The 15232-nt window shown below is 43.8% G+C and overlaps 1 protein-coding gene across 1 annotated transcript; it reads right to left on the bottom strand.

The window, feature by feature from the left end:
* Nucleotides 1-355: 355 nt before the first annotated feature.
* On the bottom strand, nt 356-14421 carry LOC111228931 (zinc finger CCCH domain-containing protein 13-like). The gene is made up of 6 exons (XM_022755044.1): nt 14246-14421; nt 9642-9958; nt 5699-6775; nt 1455-2744; nt 1205-1308; nt 356-690 (listed from the first exon to the last, which is right to left on the bottom strand). The coding sequence occupies exons 1-6, from the start codon at nt 14419-14421 to the stop codon at nt 403-405; spliced, it is 3252 nt and encodes a 1083-aa protein (XP_022610765.1). The 3' UTR covers nt 356-402.
* Between the last annotated feature and the right edge of the window lie 811 nt (nt 14422-15232).

The following is a 15232-nucleotide window of genomic DNA, read 5'->3' as shown; positions in this document are numbered from 1 at the left end:
GTAAAATAACCAAAACAAAAATAACTTAAAAACAAACATTAGATTGCATCTACATCTACTATACATAATTTAAGCTGCTTTTTAATCCCCATCTCATTTAAAAAATATCTATTCATCAAATATCTATTCTACTAATTATATTACAAGAATCCAGTCACAGGAAATAGAAAAATATCAAATATCACCAGTGATGATAAGAAAACATGACAACCTGAACAAGCAGAAATATTGCTATGGTAACCACCATTGTCCTTTGACATCAGCAAGTATCCTCCCCCTGATGCTCTTATTGGCCGTCCTGACGCCCCCTGATGTTGCAGGGAGCAATCAGCACAACCCAGAGGAGAGAGGGAGTGGTAATTTGGGGTTGTGTGGCAGGGAGGTGTACGTGTGTTGTTACTGTCAGATGGCTGTGTCCCAGAATACGGTTGTCTGTGTGGGGTAAGGGGGAGGACGGATCTTTTTGGCCCCGCTGCTTTTCCCCCAGCTGGGGAGGACAGATGCACTTTCTTGCTTGCACTGACTCCGCTCCTGGTGCCTGTCCTCGTTCCTGTCCGGAGGAGGAGGCCTCTCCAGAGATCGCTGCACGTGTGGATGTTGTCGGGAGCGAATTTCCATGCAGAGGGTGCGTTTCCTCTCGATCTGTTCTAGCATCGTGGTGTCCCCACATATCCATGGCATCTGGGGCATCTGCAAGACAGAGTCAATGCTTTGAGTGTGGTGAACACAGCTTGACTTCAGAGTCAGGTACACACTTAAAAACTTGGCTTCAACTCTTAAGCACTGTGTTTCTCTACAGCATTAAATATATGTGAAAAAGCATCTTGAGGTATTATTGAGTAAAGGTGTTGACACAGAAAAACCCCTCTGATCTGCTTCATCAGGACTGTGTAGGTGGGGTTTTATTAGATTCGATGACTAAATTTTGCTAAATCCTGATTGGTGAACATAAGGACATGACATCACATTTTTCTAATTGAGTCTAACGCCATTCAAGCCAGTCAGAAGAGAACCAAAATAGAAAGAAAGAAAGAAAGAAATTTACAGAAATGTCTCAAGTGAAATTGAGAACTGCTCCAAACTGTGTATTCATGTACGGTAGAAGCACAATTCTCATAGTAAGAAACTGATTGAGAAAGTAAGTTTCCAGGACCTGTTACAGGCTAAAATCATGTGTAGAGGAAAAACAAACAAGTCTGCATACCTGACTTTGATGTGTCTCTGCTGCTCTCCTTTGTGGAGTTCCCATTGGTGAGGGGTTAACAGGCATAGAAGGTGAGCGGCCATACTTCGGTGCTGCTTTCAGATCTACAAAGAAAAATCATGCTGTTCGTCATATGTAATAAAAATAGTTCAATGCATTTTTTTTTTTCAGCTGGATGCTTTATGATGTAACAGATTCAACAATTTAATGATCAACTTTAGATTTTTTTATTTGAGGTGATAACCCTCACCATTTCCTGTTCCCACAGTCATTGGTGGGCTACCAGATGATCTCCCGTGGTGAGTAGGCGTGGTTGTGGATGAATGCTGCCCCGACATTGTGCTGCCATTCCTATCTTGTGCTTTTGATTGGTCCATGCTGTAAGTTGCTCGGTTATCTCGTCGGGGCGTGCCATCTGATCGATATCCTCTCTCTTTGTTATCACACCTATACTCCATCGCAGTGGGGCTCTTGGTGTTCTTCACATCATAATGATGCTGCTCCGAGCCATTCAGACTTCTGTCTTTGCTGTCCCGTCTCACCTCGAGGCCAGTTTTGCTCAGATCTTTACTGTCCTGCCTGGGGAGAGGAGGAGGAGGGAGATCTCCATTGTGGCAGCTCCGCTCTCTCCCCTCATGCTTGGATTCAGAGCTGTAGCCAACTCTGTCCTTGCTGTTGCTGCTTCTGGATGTTTCTTGTCGGGGCAGGATCTCAGGTGGCTGGTCAATTCTGCCTTCATGCCTATGTTCCATGTCACTCCTCACTCTCTCTTTGCTATCCTGTCGGGGCAACAAATCAGGACGGTGGTCCTTGCTATCATGCCTATATTCTGCTCCAGTTCTAGCTCTGTCTTTGCTCTCCTGTCGGGGTAAAAGCTCAGGTGGCCTGTCTCTACTTTCATGCTTTGAGTCCACACCGTTCCTAGCTCTCTCTTTGCTATCTTGTCGGGGTAAGAGCTCAGGTGGTTGATCTAGCAGTCTCTCTCTGCTTTCGTGTCTAGAGTCTACACCGTTTCTTGCCCTCTCCTTGCTGTCTTGTCTTGGTAACAGCTCAGGTGGCTGATCCAGCAGTCTCTCTCTGTCTTTGCTGTCCTGTCTCAGCAGGGACTCCATTCCATGTCCCCCGCTCCTATCTTTGCTGTCCCTCCTCGGCATCAAGTCTCCATTGCTGATCCCTCTGTCCTTTGAGTCTCTTCTTATCAAAGAAATGGGTTCTAAGGAGCTGCAGCCCCTGTCTTTGGAGTCCCGTCTCACAGGGATGGGCTCTACACTGCTGTAGCCCTGGTCCCTGCTATCCCTGCGAACAGGTGGTGCTTCTACACCACTACAAGTACGGTCTTTACTGTTGCGTCTGTGGGGAAGTTGCTCCACATTGCTGCTCCCTCTGTCTTTGTCTCTGTCTTTGTCTCTGTCTTTGTCTCTCCGGTGAGAAGACTCTTTGCTGTGGCGCTCCTTGGACTCTCGCTTGGACTCCTTGCTGTGACTGTGGCGTTCCTTGCCTTCACGCTTTGACTCACTGTGAGACTTGCTTTTGGACTCAGCTGTGAAAGAAGACAACAAAAAAAATTCAGAGGACAAATACTTGAATGATGAATCATCTTCTCTATCTGATGATGCATTAAAAAATATTGGCTAAAAACCGGCTTATCGCATAATTTCATTTCATCACAATATGGTAGTAAACAGCTTGAATATAAATTGTCATATTTGGCATATTCATGAAAAAAAAAATCTGTTTGAGAATAAAAAAATCTGTTTTTCTGTTACACGTTTCTGCACTACCATCAAATATCCTCTAGGTGTCACTCAGTACTCACTGATGCAGCTACAGTAAACCACTGGAGTTAGATGAGTCAATGTGTGGGATCACAGGCATCAAAATTCAGAGTTCATGTCTTTGCACGCTATTGATAGTGTGTAGTGATACACACCGTCAATGACACACACTATCATTAGGTGTTCTAGTTGTCTGAATTCAATTAAAATCTGTAGTTCATATTGTACATTTGTCACTTTAGTTCTCTTCAAAGCTACTCATTAAGTAATCATGATTACTACTACTACATCATTTCTAAACCATCAACCTCTTTTCTTACATGATTGTTATGTTTAAATTTTTTCAGATTTGCACAACTACGCTGTGCTCTTTTTTTATCATGTATACAGTACATATAATATTCCAACTCGTGTGTAGCAAATGCAAGAAGGGAACTATATGTATGTCACTGGATCAAGCAACAATAAAGACATTATAGATCATAGCTGCACAAGTGAAAAATGTATGTGCATGATTGGTTTCCACGTAGGCTGTGCCAGGCTCTATATGGTTTCTATATGGGCTTTAACATATAGTACCATACACAAGTATTCCCTGTTATGCCCACATGTGTCATACGTGGCTTTTTAGTGTGTGTGGACGCATGCGTGTGTGTGTATGAGTATGGCGATTAACTGCCTGGTAAGTGGGTCAGGCTAGCTGTTGCTGTCTCTATCGCCTCAGAACGGGAGTGAAAAAAAAGGAAAGAACCTCCATTCATTGTGTTAGCTTTGTGTGCTCATTACACCATGTGGGCTTGTAGCCAGTCACAGAGCAACACGCACAACCTGTCGGTGCTTGAGCCCCGTGTAACACAGGTGTTAAAAAATAAATAATTTAAAAAGAGCTGTCAGCACAGCCCACTCTTGATGTATAGAGAACTGTTGATGAACCATATGGGAGTAGAAAACAAAACACTGTCAAAGGGCTCATTAATGAGATATCACTGGGAATTCCTGGGCACGTGATGCAACACTTGACTATCTGACAATCGCTTAATGTAAGTTACTAATTCAACAGATATAATTAAGACAATGCATTGAAATAACAGCACTAAATGGCAAATGTGTACCAACTGACACGTGTATACACCAACTGAAAGACATACTTATCAGTGAAGTCAAAATAGCAAGAAATCATAAATTGTCTCAGCTTGCACTACCCCCCATCTGCACAGCTGCCCCAGCTCCCTGATTGGCTTAATTATGAGTGGAGTATGTGCTGATTGGACAGAAAAGAGAATCTGAAATCCTCTGATCAGGTGAAGATTTGAGTTCAGAGCCATAGCTCATTGCTCTGTTGAAGACCGGCATGCCCTGAGCTGTGATTGGCTGGATTACCCATGGGGAGGGAATCTGCAAATAAGAAACAGGGATTTCTCCTCCTTCCACTGTTGCTATGTTGTAGTTGCTAAGAGCGTAGAGTAGGGATGGATGTGTGGACTCTTTGTAGTTCTTTAATGATTTATGTAAAAAATGCACTTGGATAAATGTCTATATAATTTTTTTCTCAATTTTTAAAATCATTTCAGATTGTACAGCTCACCTCTGAAGAGGGACGTGGCCTTGGAGTTATATTTCAACAATGGGGTTAAATTTCGTGTCAAACCTCACTCTACATCATTGGATGCTCTACATTAATTTATAGGTGACCCAAATAATAATGCATGACATGTCTCTACATTAACTATACTATCCTTCGTGCATTTATGAATCACTCTCTTGCTTATTTAAGTTCGGTTAAATGCCTGCAGTCATCATTTTTTATCCATTTACATTAAGCACATTGGATTTCAAAATATTCAACCTTAACATGGCTATTTTAACACAAAAACAGTGGCTGCATAATGCGTGAGAACGAGAATGTTAATTTGTGACTGACTGATAATGCTACTGGCACCAAACGCCACCATATGAGAGTGACTGCGATCATGAGTGATTAAATGTTTTGACATATTTTTCTGTAAACTTTTAAGCGATTTGTGCGCCTTGTATCATCGTGAGCACACAATGTTTTCCTTCACAGCTGCATTGATTTTGGCAGTCTCCCGGGTGTGGCATGGCTATCTGTATTTAAACATGATGTTTACATATTTAAAAGTAATGCTGCCTGATGGACTAATGCCATGAGTAGGTTTGAGGGACCTGCTGTCCGTTTTAGTCTCTAATCCCCTCAGATTAAATCATACGATCTGTATCAGACTTGGCTCACGGGGCCTAGATTAAATAGATGGAAGGTTGTAGAGAGCAGCGTAAACATGGTAATGTAAAAGTGATGTGTCCTCTGCACAGGCTCTTAATTTAGCGGAGTTAAACTTGTTAACCCATAATAGGGATACATTACTCAATCACTAATTAGGAAACTGAAGACTACTTAATTGTCAAAGAATTTAGACACTGACGCCTTCTACGTCATCTATACACACTTTAGGATGTTATTCCAATTTGCTTTGCAGCTCCTCTCTAGAGCTGGTTGGGTTGCTTTCCTGGTAACTCTCTTAACTATGTTTCTCTAATGACATGCAGATATAGAGAGTAAAATATTTACAAAGAGACGCAGTTGTAAGCTGTCTACACTCTGGAATCTAAGACATGAATAAGTAAATATGAGGACACACGTCTGTGTCTCTTTGCTTTACTACAAACCAAAATAATAAGACAGATGTGTGAAATGACTCACTCTCTCCAGGCTCTTTAGACTTCCTGCCACTGGTGTTTTTCTTCAGCATGTTCCTTCCTGTGGTGAATAGGTTGGTTAGTTCGTCCAGAGGGCTGGTGGGTGTCCGTGAACGACCTGTTGACACATTCTGCATAGAGCCATGGAGTCGACCAACACCGTCTTGAGGTGGCGAGCCTTTGCCGTGAGGGGTGGCAGAGGCGCTCCGCGGCAGACCCCCCGGGAATGGCATTGTAGCGTCGAAGGGAGGTGTGCGCATGAGGCTCAGAGGGGTGAGACAGCGACCCATGCTGACAGGCGATGGGCAAGCAGAGTGGCTGCGCTGATAGGAGGATGAGGAGGAGGATTTGTAGAGGGTACAGGGCAGAGGGGGCGCAGAGGAGCGCCCAGAGACGGTGAGGGTTGGGGTCGCAGTGAGCTCCCTGCGGATGTGTGCAGAGGAGGGTGGCTCGGTGGAGGATGTCGGGGATTTGCTGTAGGACTGGTTCTCCAGCATGGGCAATTTGGTTACATCAAGAGGGGTGAGGGGAGACTCATCTGAGTTGGGTGAACACTGGGCGGGTGCTGGTGGGAACACCAACAGCGGAGGCCGATGGGTGAGTAAATTGGGAAAGGGTGCAGGAATGTCACAGAGGGGAATGTTTCGAGGCGTGGAGCAGCGACTGAGAGGTTCAGGGTCATAGGGTGCTGGGGTGGGGCATGCAGAGCGGCATCCCACCGGGTCAGTACGGTACTCCATATCATCCAGAGCTGGGTACTTCATTTCCTCATACACAGACTCTCCTGGCTCCTCATCCTCACTCTTCAGGGGTTCTCGTGCTCCGACATCAATCCCGCCCATCTCTATGTAGACGGGTTCATCCTCACAGTCATCTGTAGGGCTCTCGTCACTCTGTGGAGGCGAGGGGTTGCGTTCAGAGGGGGAGGTGACATGGTGGAGGGGTTTGGACGGGCAAACCCCGCTGCCCGCGTGACTCTTGATGTAGGACTCATCAAAGGAAACGCTCAATTGTGTGTTGGGGTTCCTCTTGGGTTTGGGTGGCGGCACCCTCCTACAGTCCTCACTGCATCCTTGAGCTGCTGAAGGATAGAGAGAAAGACAGTCTCAACACAAATCCGCTGGAGGAAAACACTTTCAGAAGCATACAGCATATTGTCAGTTTTCTGGCTTATTCACCTGTTGAATATTATGTTGAATAGTTTGTCATTCTGACTGACACTGTGTTCTGGCATTTGTGAGACATTTGTGCTGTCACAAAGCAATACCGGATTTAACAAAAAGTTTATTTTGAGAATCATTTATAATTTATCATTAAGTGAATCACTAGCATTAATATAAAGCCTATTGCTGTTCTGTGGGTCAGATGCAGGTCAACGTGTGTAGCTGAGAGCAATATCTTGAGTCAGATATGTGGGAATAGTTGAGGCATATGCATGTTTCTAGGTCACATATACGGCAGTGGAGCAGTATGTGAGTATAGAATCTGGGTCACACACACTGTGGAGCTTCTTTCTGATAGTGGTGACGTAGCATTGCAGTGTGAATCTCTTTAGATGTGGTGCAGTGAGGCTTCGGTACAGTGTTCACTAGATACTACTGTATAGCACAGTCCTAATGCTAGTTTATACACAGTAGACGGTGCTCTATACTACTGAGTTGCTCACAGTGTAATTCTAGGTCAGACATTGGGATGTTTGGATAAGAGTGTCCCTTTCTCTGATAGGCTGATAGGCAGGGGGAGATAAGTGTAGTTAAGAGCCAGACCATGTCTGAAATCTTCAAACTGCAGATTTTACACCTTTAATAATTCAGATGCCAGATGGCCCAGACACACGCACACTTCCCCTAACTTTATGACTCACCGCCATCCTTACATCCACGCATGCGCGGATGCACACACACACACACACACACACACACTGCACATGCCTACACATTCGGCGAGGGAAATTAGGACAAGCACGTACACATTTTATATCACAGTCTCACAACCTATGAAGTTGTTCCAGAAAACGGGAATCTAACTGTGTAGGTGTTTGCCTTCCACGTTTTCTGTCACGTCTGAGTGTGTGGCTTTGAAGACTATGTTGCTGAAAATTAGATGGACGGGGATGGACAGATAGATTTGAGTCTTTCTATAAGTGGAGCAAATATCTAAAGAAAAAAACAATGAATTCAAAGTCAAGAACATGTCATGTTGTTTTGCGCAAGTATTTTGCATGCCATGCATTTACCCAGGCTGATGCTGATGTCAGTGATGCTAATTTGAACAGACTATGAAACGGGCCTCTTGTTTCCACATTTTCTTTTCATTACCACTAATTAATAGGGTGTTAATAGAAGATGTGGTTCAACCCAGATGTGTTCCCGGTATGTGTTTAATTGGACTGATATGATACTCATTCTTGTGTACTCTCTCTTCCTTTCTTTGTGTGCATATGTGCATGCATGTGTGTATGCGCATTCAGTAATGTGCACACAATAGTGCACCTATGCCTCTTTTCCATAATTGCCAAATACATTACTACACTAACAGGTTTGCATGGTGGATCTTGAGAACAGTTTCAGCCCTGATGATGAATCCACCCCTCCAAACATCTCTTACTCCCTGTCTCTCTCTCCCTTCTCCTCTCCTCTCTCTATTGCTCCCTCTTCTCCCCCTCCCCCTGTAGCGGATGTGTTTACCCGCAACCCCCTCTCCCTCCCTCTCCTCCTGGGGAAAACGAATCTAGGTCAATCGCTCCTCCTGAATGAATTCTACTTTGACAAGCTCCTCCCCTTCCCGCTACAGCGCCAGCTACAGAGCACGCAACCCTCCCCTCAGCCAGGGACACCCCCACACTCTCGCTCTGATTGGCTCCGAAGCCTCAGACTTCAGCACCTCTGGAGCCCCATTGGCCCGAGCTGTGCAGTGATGCTGTCATTGGCTGGGCTGCAGGGGGTCTTGTTTCTGTGGGATGGTTGCCGTGGTGCCCAGGAAGATCTGTGTGCACATAGAGAGATCCCCACCAATCTGAGCCAGGCTGGGCGACTCCCTCAACATCACGTTGGCAGCGAAGCATCCAAACTGAAATGGAGTCAAAGCTTCCTGCAACCTCTAAATCTCTCTGCTCTCACAGCCACCTGCCACATAGACTTTTATTATAATATCTGTTTAATTTGGCAGTGCTTGTTACTTTATGGTCAGCACAACATGTGCTGTGATGTTTTTTTTTCTCAGAAGGAAGTGCACGTTTTGCATTTGCTCCAGCAGTTGTTGTATCTGTGGCTTGTTAAGGGAAACATTCCTTTAGCTCAGTTAATTCTTCTATGATCCATCAAAGCTTTTCATACACTGAGTTGATTTACTATTATTATGCCCAGTTTTTCATCCATGGCCAAGTGAGCATATTGTGTTGTTTTGCTTCAGAAACCTGACCGACATTGCTGCAGGGTGCATCTTCTGGATCTTGATCAATGCATCTCTAAATGTTGGCCATGCCAGTTTAAATTGGGACGGATATTGTTTGGCCTTTATTGGTAATTTGCCTTGTAGAAATATATAAGTCGGTTTTAAACAAGATTATAGAACGGTCTTCTACTTTCTTTATGTGCAATGAGAACAGCTTTGACAACTAACTGTGTTCTATAGCCAGCACAGTCCTCTGATCCATGGAGCTTCAACTTAATACACAGAAGTAGTCACTATATCATATCGGAATATTGCTCTCGGCAGTAGAAACTGGCGCGTTAGTGCAATCATAATGATATAACCATGGAATAACCCCACTGTACTTATAGCTCATCATTATTTCTAAATCAATAAGCCACTATGGTACTTAATTGAAGTATGCAGTGAATAGCTAGATGTCATGTCATTGCAGGAGAAACAGTGTTGAGGAGGGCACTGCAGAGAGCAGCTATATATAGAGTAGCAGTTTGGTGTGAAGTGCCACCACCACTCACCGTCACATCTCTCCCCACGGCAGGTGGACATGGGACTGTGGTCCACCGCCTCAGACGACATGCTAAGCTTGGTGGCCGGGTCCCTCCTGGGCTTGGGCGGGGGCTGCTTCCTTGAGGTCGGGCTTCCCACTTCCTCCTCTCCTCCACCACCACTGTTCCCACCACCGACAGAGTGGAGGGACTGGGAGCGTATGGAGAAGCCCTGCCCACAGGCAAGGGCATGCGGGTGGGGCATGGGCATGTGTTCCTGGGGGTCCGGCATAGTAATAGAGCCCATACGTAAGTGTTTGCCTTCAGTTGCTATGTCTTCGCCCGTCCTAAAACAGAAGAGAGGAGAGGGAGAGAAGGTACAGAGGAAGATAAAAGCAGGATATTTGATGCAAGAAGAATAAGACATTTTAAAATGGACTGATAAATATTACTTTTCTTTTCAGAAACAAACGTGAAGTTTTTCCTGTCAGGAGGCAGCAAAAATAGCACATACCCTGAAACACAGAGTCATCATGCCATTCTCCATTAATGTGAAGAATACGTGTGTGTTCATGTACATTTCCTTCTGCGCAAGGGGCTCAAATGATGAGAGCGCTAAGTTACCAATAACAGACGTGTTAGTTCAATTGAAAACAGGGTCTCTTTCAGGGCAGGGCATCGATTTGAGTTTAACCCTGGATATGACCGACGCTGCTCACACAACCACACACTGAATGACACCATGGAAGTCCCCCAGCCTGTACACAATCAATCCCTATAAATGGATGATTGGCCTGAATGGAGCGTTAATGATGTCTGAGTGTAGTGTGTGGTAATGGGGGAAAGGAGGTCTGTGTGTGTGTGTGTCAAGTGTGTGTTCGTGTGTGTGTGTGTGTGTGTGTGTGTGTTCGTGTATGTGTGTTGCAGAGTAAATGAGCTCAAGATCTGACAGTGCTTAGGGAAATAGTTTGTACAAAAGACATGATAAATTTGCAATGTATGCACGCTTGATCTCTGCAGTTTATTTATTTATTTATTCTCATATCAGAGACACAATTAAGCTAATGTCAGAGATTTGAATGTTTAAACAAATGGACGAATTTGCATGTGTGGTTTCACAAATCTCTATCTCGCGTGAGTGTCTGCACATTTGCGTGTGTGTGTATATGTATGTGTGTGTGTGTGTGTGTGTGTGTGTGTGTGTGTGTGTGTGTGTGTGTGTGTGTGTGTGTGTGACCCCTCAGTGTGGGACTTTGCTGACTCTGACTCCCTCCCGGCCAGCTGCTGAACAGAAGGTGCTTGGTGGGGTGGGTTCATTGGTCAGGGGCTTAACTTTGCCTAGCAACAGGGTACCCATAGAAACCAGACACAAAACCAGCTGCCGCCACACAACAATAATAAAGTGCACGTGCACATCATGACCACATTACGTCTTGTTTACAGATGACAGAGGTTCTACAAGAGAAAGGTACCTGCAGCTACCTGTAGAGCCACATTGCTAATGTAATTTGAATAAAGTTAGAATAAACGTAAACATCAAATCACATGCTTAGTTGCAATATAACACTAATAACAATATTAATCATCCATGTTTGGGGTGAAACGTCTTTGAAAAAAGAAAGAATGATCTACAACACTCAGCCACAGGTGTCAGTAGCACATCCCTCTCATATGTTTTGGGTGTGCATCTGCTGTGACTGTGTGCATGCACACCCATACACATGGGTTGTGAGTATGGGTGGGTGGGTGTGACTGGAGTAGTGGTGACTGGGTTATTTATAGGATATTTGCCCAGTGATTGGCTAGAGGACAGACCACAGGTGCACTTGGACCAGTTGGAGTTGACTTGTCGTCGGGCAGTTCTGGGTCTCTCACTGTGACACCATGTGACGAGAAAGAAAAAGAGAAAAAAAATCACAGAAACAAGCAAAACACTGAAGTAAATCTGGAGAAAAAAAGAGATGGAAAAAGATGTCTTTGAATGCGTGCATGTCTGCACAAAGGGCCAAGAAAGCCTTAACGCAGCCGTTTGTAATTTGCATACATATGTAAATATACGTAAATGTAAGTGAGTGTGTAGTTTTTTTGTGTGTGTGGTGTGTGTGAGTGTTCATGAATACACTTGCATGTTTAAGTAAATTTTGGGCATCTGTGCGAGTGTGTGAGTGTGTGAGTGTGTGTGTGTGTGTGTGTGTGTGTGTGTGTGTGTGTGTGTGTGTGTGTGTGTGTGCGTGTGTGTGTGTATGTGGGGTGTGTGTGTGTGTGTGTGTGTGTGTGTGTGTGTGTATAACTTCTTCAAATGAAATACAATAAGAGAAACCCAGAGTGAGATAGCAGCAGGCAGGAAGGCCCGCCTCACTCAAACCTAACGCACCAATCTGATTGGCCTATGGCTGTTCCAGCTGTCACCAGGCAGAACACATCTCCTGCAACTGAGCTCACACTTAATCTCTCTCTCTCTAACAGGTTTTTTTTTCCTTCTCCCCCCCCACTCTTAAATACAATTGCTATAACAAGCTCTTCCTCCCTCACACAGTCACACGAGCCATTTGTTCTTTCCTAACCTTTCTCACACACTAATATATTCTATTTTCCTGTTGTTCATGTCCATGCATGCAAATCTACACAAGTAGGCATGTGCTTCTTGACGCACATGCAAATGCAAGCATGCACACATGAATCCTCACTGTCTGTCTCACTGTCAGTCAGTTACTGTAAAAATGGGTCGTCTCATTGACCTACTTATAGGCCTCATGAAAAATCCAGTTATTTTTTAAGACTCTTCCTCAAGTGACTGTGTATTAATATTTTAGCTTTGGCAACAGCTGAAAGCCAGTGGAAGGATTGCAGGACAGTTGATGCCACTTTCCTCAGGCGTCGCCCTGTCCCATTCACCAAGTTGCTGTACAAGACTGCATCAGAATGCTAATATCAGAAGAACCAGAGAAATTTTGCCGGCAAGTTATAAAAGAGTCCAGGATGGATTTCTGAGTGTTTTTGTAACTTAGATTTCTTTCTGATGTCTGAGGTATAAATTTAAACTCTAAGTCGGCTTTGTTCATGCAAGTGGTATACAGTACAAAAACAGACAATCACAGTGGCAGCAAAGAGGCAGCTCCTTTTAAATCGCGTGACCCTTTGACAGAAACGTGACAGGGTTCAAAGTGTTCCTGAATAAATCAGTTAAGAAGAAGCACATCTGGTCACATATAAATGCTCAGCCCCCGAAACCACATCAATGTAATCATCTGATGCACAGCTAAAACTCCCAACAGCTGCTAAAATACCTTGTACCATGTCAGGCAGACTGACAAATGAACACACGATAACACTGGACCACATTTCCCTAAGCCTTTCAACTGCAAACTGATGTTTGTTTAGCCTGCTGCATCATTAGATCACTTGTTTGACCATCAAAGTGAATAACTAGTATTTCTTTAAAAGCTGATTTGCTGTTCTTTTAAATAATATGCATCCACTTGATTGATATTCTTTATATAAATACCTCAGCATACTAATGCTACTTATGAGAACTACAATGTTAAATCAAAACTATGTTTCATATCTCTTGACATGTAAAGATTATACATTTTCAGATATGTCATCGGTCACGTCACAGAAACAACCACTACAACAGATTTATCAGTTATGTACATTGATCTTGATGCAAAGTTCAAATTAATGTTTAACTACTGAAAAACATAAAATAAATAAATAAATCCAAAAATTAGCCGATAGTGTTTCTGCTCTCCATTTTTTGGGGGAACAAAGTAACACGAGTGTCCATAACGTTGCATCCAACACATTTCAAACCCTTTTGCATTGTCCTGTTATCATCCCCAATGACTGGGTGACTCAGTGCTCACTATTCTACCCCACAACACAAGCACGCCGTATCCACGTGCTAGTCACGTTGTGAGTGCATGCCTCTTATTCGCTCAAGTTTCGGGATGCCACACAGTGGTGTTGCTGCGCGCAGTTGCTGTAACTCCTGTAACTGCTCGCTCATCACAACATACAAAACAGAATGCAGCGGCGCATGTGACTAATCTCTGATGATCTCGATTGGAAAAAAATACATTTTCTTAAACTTTTCCTGACAATGATGCAACTTTCTACACAGCTGTAAAGTTTTCTTCCAACAAACGTGTACTTGAGTACAGCATAACAAGATGTCTAATTCCCACCCTCACATCCTAACACACTTTTCTGTCACAGCCAATCCCCCTCCTTTTTAATTCTAAAAGCTCTCTATCTCAAAAATGGAGCAGCGATGACCTCCATGCAAGGACAAGTCCCAAATAAGTCTAAAAGTGAAAAATTAATTATCCTCTAAAGATCGTGGGGTGCACCAGTACACACTGGCAAACTCCAAAATATGGCAACCAGCCATTGCCACAGGGACCCTCTGGCCACTTGTCCCAGTTCCTTACAACCTCTCCCTGAAATGAACCCAGTGACATCCTTGCATTTACAGAGCAGAATCCCATTCATGTTCTGTAGTGAGACTTGTGAATGTACTTCATAAATCCACCACTATCCTGCTTATCCAAACCAGATTAATATGTTTTTTATAGAACATTTCTCTTCACAATCTTTGTCAAGGAGTCTGTTTTCTTTGCTTTTCTCCTTACCTCCTTATGGCTTCCTCCTGTTTTCTCTTCTTCTCGTTTTTTTCCTGCAGGAATGCCCTATTTCTCTCATTCCTGGCGTGGTCAAAGTTCTGAGCTACCAGGCCGTTGTAGGCTCTCAGCCCATTCTCCTCAACATACTGGAAAAAACGGAGCGTTTCCTCCTCTTTGGAGCTCATCATTCTTCAAGCGTTTCCACAGCATTCTGATGAGAAAATATAGGAGATGTTAGTCATAATTATTTGCCCAATGAGTCACAAAAGACTACTAATGATGTGGACCACCACAGCATCATATATGGGTATGTTCTGAATGCAAAGCAAGCATGAATATGTGTCAGTAATTATTCTTTCAACCTTCATTTTTCAAGGTCAGCCTTGGTGAGAGGAAAACCGATGGAGCAAGATTGCATTAGCGCTACAGTAATGTTACACATTGAGTTTGTGTGTTGTTCCTCTTGTTATTAATGTTAACTGTGGAGTTCGTGGGCCTATGGAAGGTGCGTGTTGGTGGTGAGACTTGCATCATGCCTGTGTCTGCAAGAGTAACCATTTTCCCTGGAGGGTCGCAACATCTTTCTCCATCATTCATTGTGCACAAACACATACACGAAAGCTCACGTGCACATGTAAATATGCAAAGAGTCAAGGCACTCACTACTTAGCTACAGTTACTCATAACCTTCAGTGTCAGTGCTTCAGTTTCCTTTTTTTGGAGCCGTAGTGGCTGCTCATTTTCTCAGTTGTGTTTGCACATTTTCTGGCTGAAATTACTGGCTTTAAATAAGAGTGTCTGAATAAAACTAGAAAAAAGGGGCTTTCATCTTCTGCAGTTGTAATACGTGTTGGGCTCAGATGTGAAAATATAGCACTCCTGGGACAAACCACACAGATGAAATGAACCAATCTTACTAGACTGCGATGCATGGTTTTGCATATGCAGACATCATCGTCATCATCTTATGTCTTAGATCTAAAAATAATCTCCTTG

This window comes from Seriola dumerili, unplaced genomic scaffold (genome assembly GCF_002260705.1).
Source record: "Seriola dumerili isolate Sdu_G_001 unplaced genomic scaffold, Sdu_1.0 BDQW01000226.1, whole genome shotgun sequence".
NCBI classification, from domain to species: Eukaryota; Metazoa; Chordata; class Actinopteri; order Carangiformes; family Carangidae; genus Seriola; species Seriola dumerili.
The sequence above is the reverse complement of the archived record's forward strand: the minus strand, read 5'-3'. Positions and strand labels throughout refer to the sequence as shown.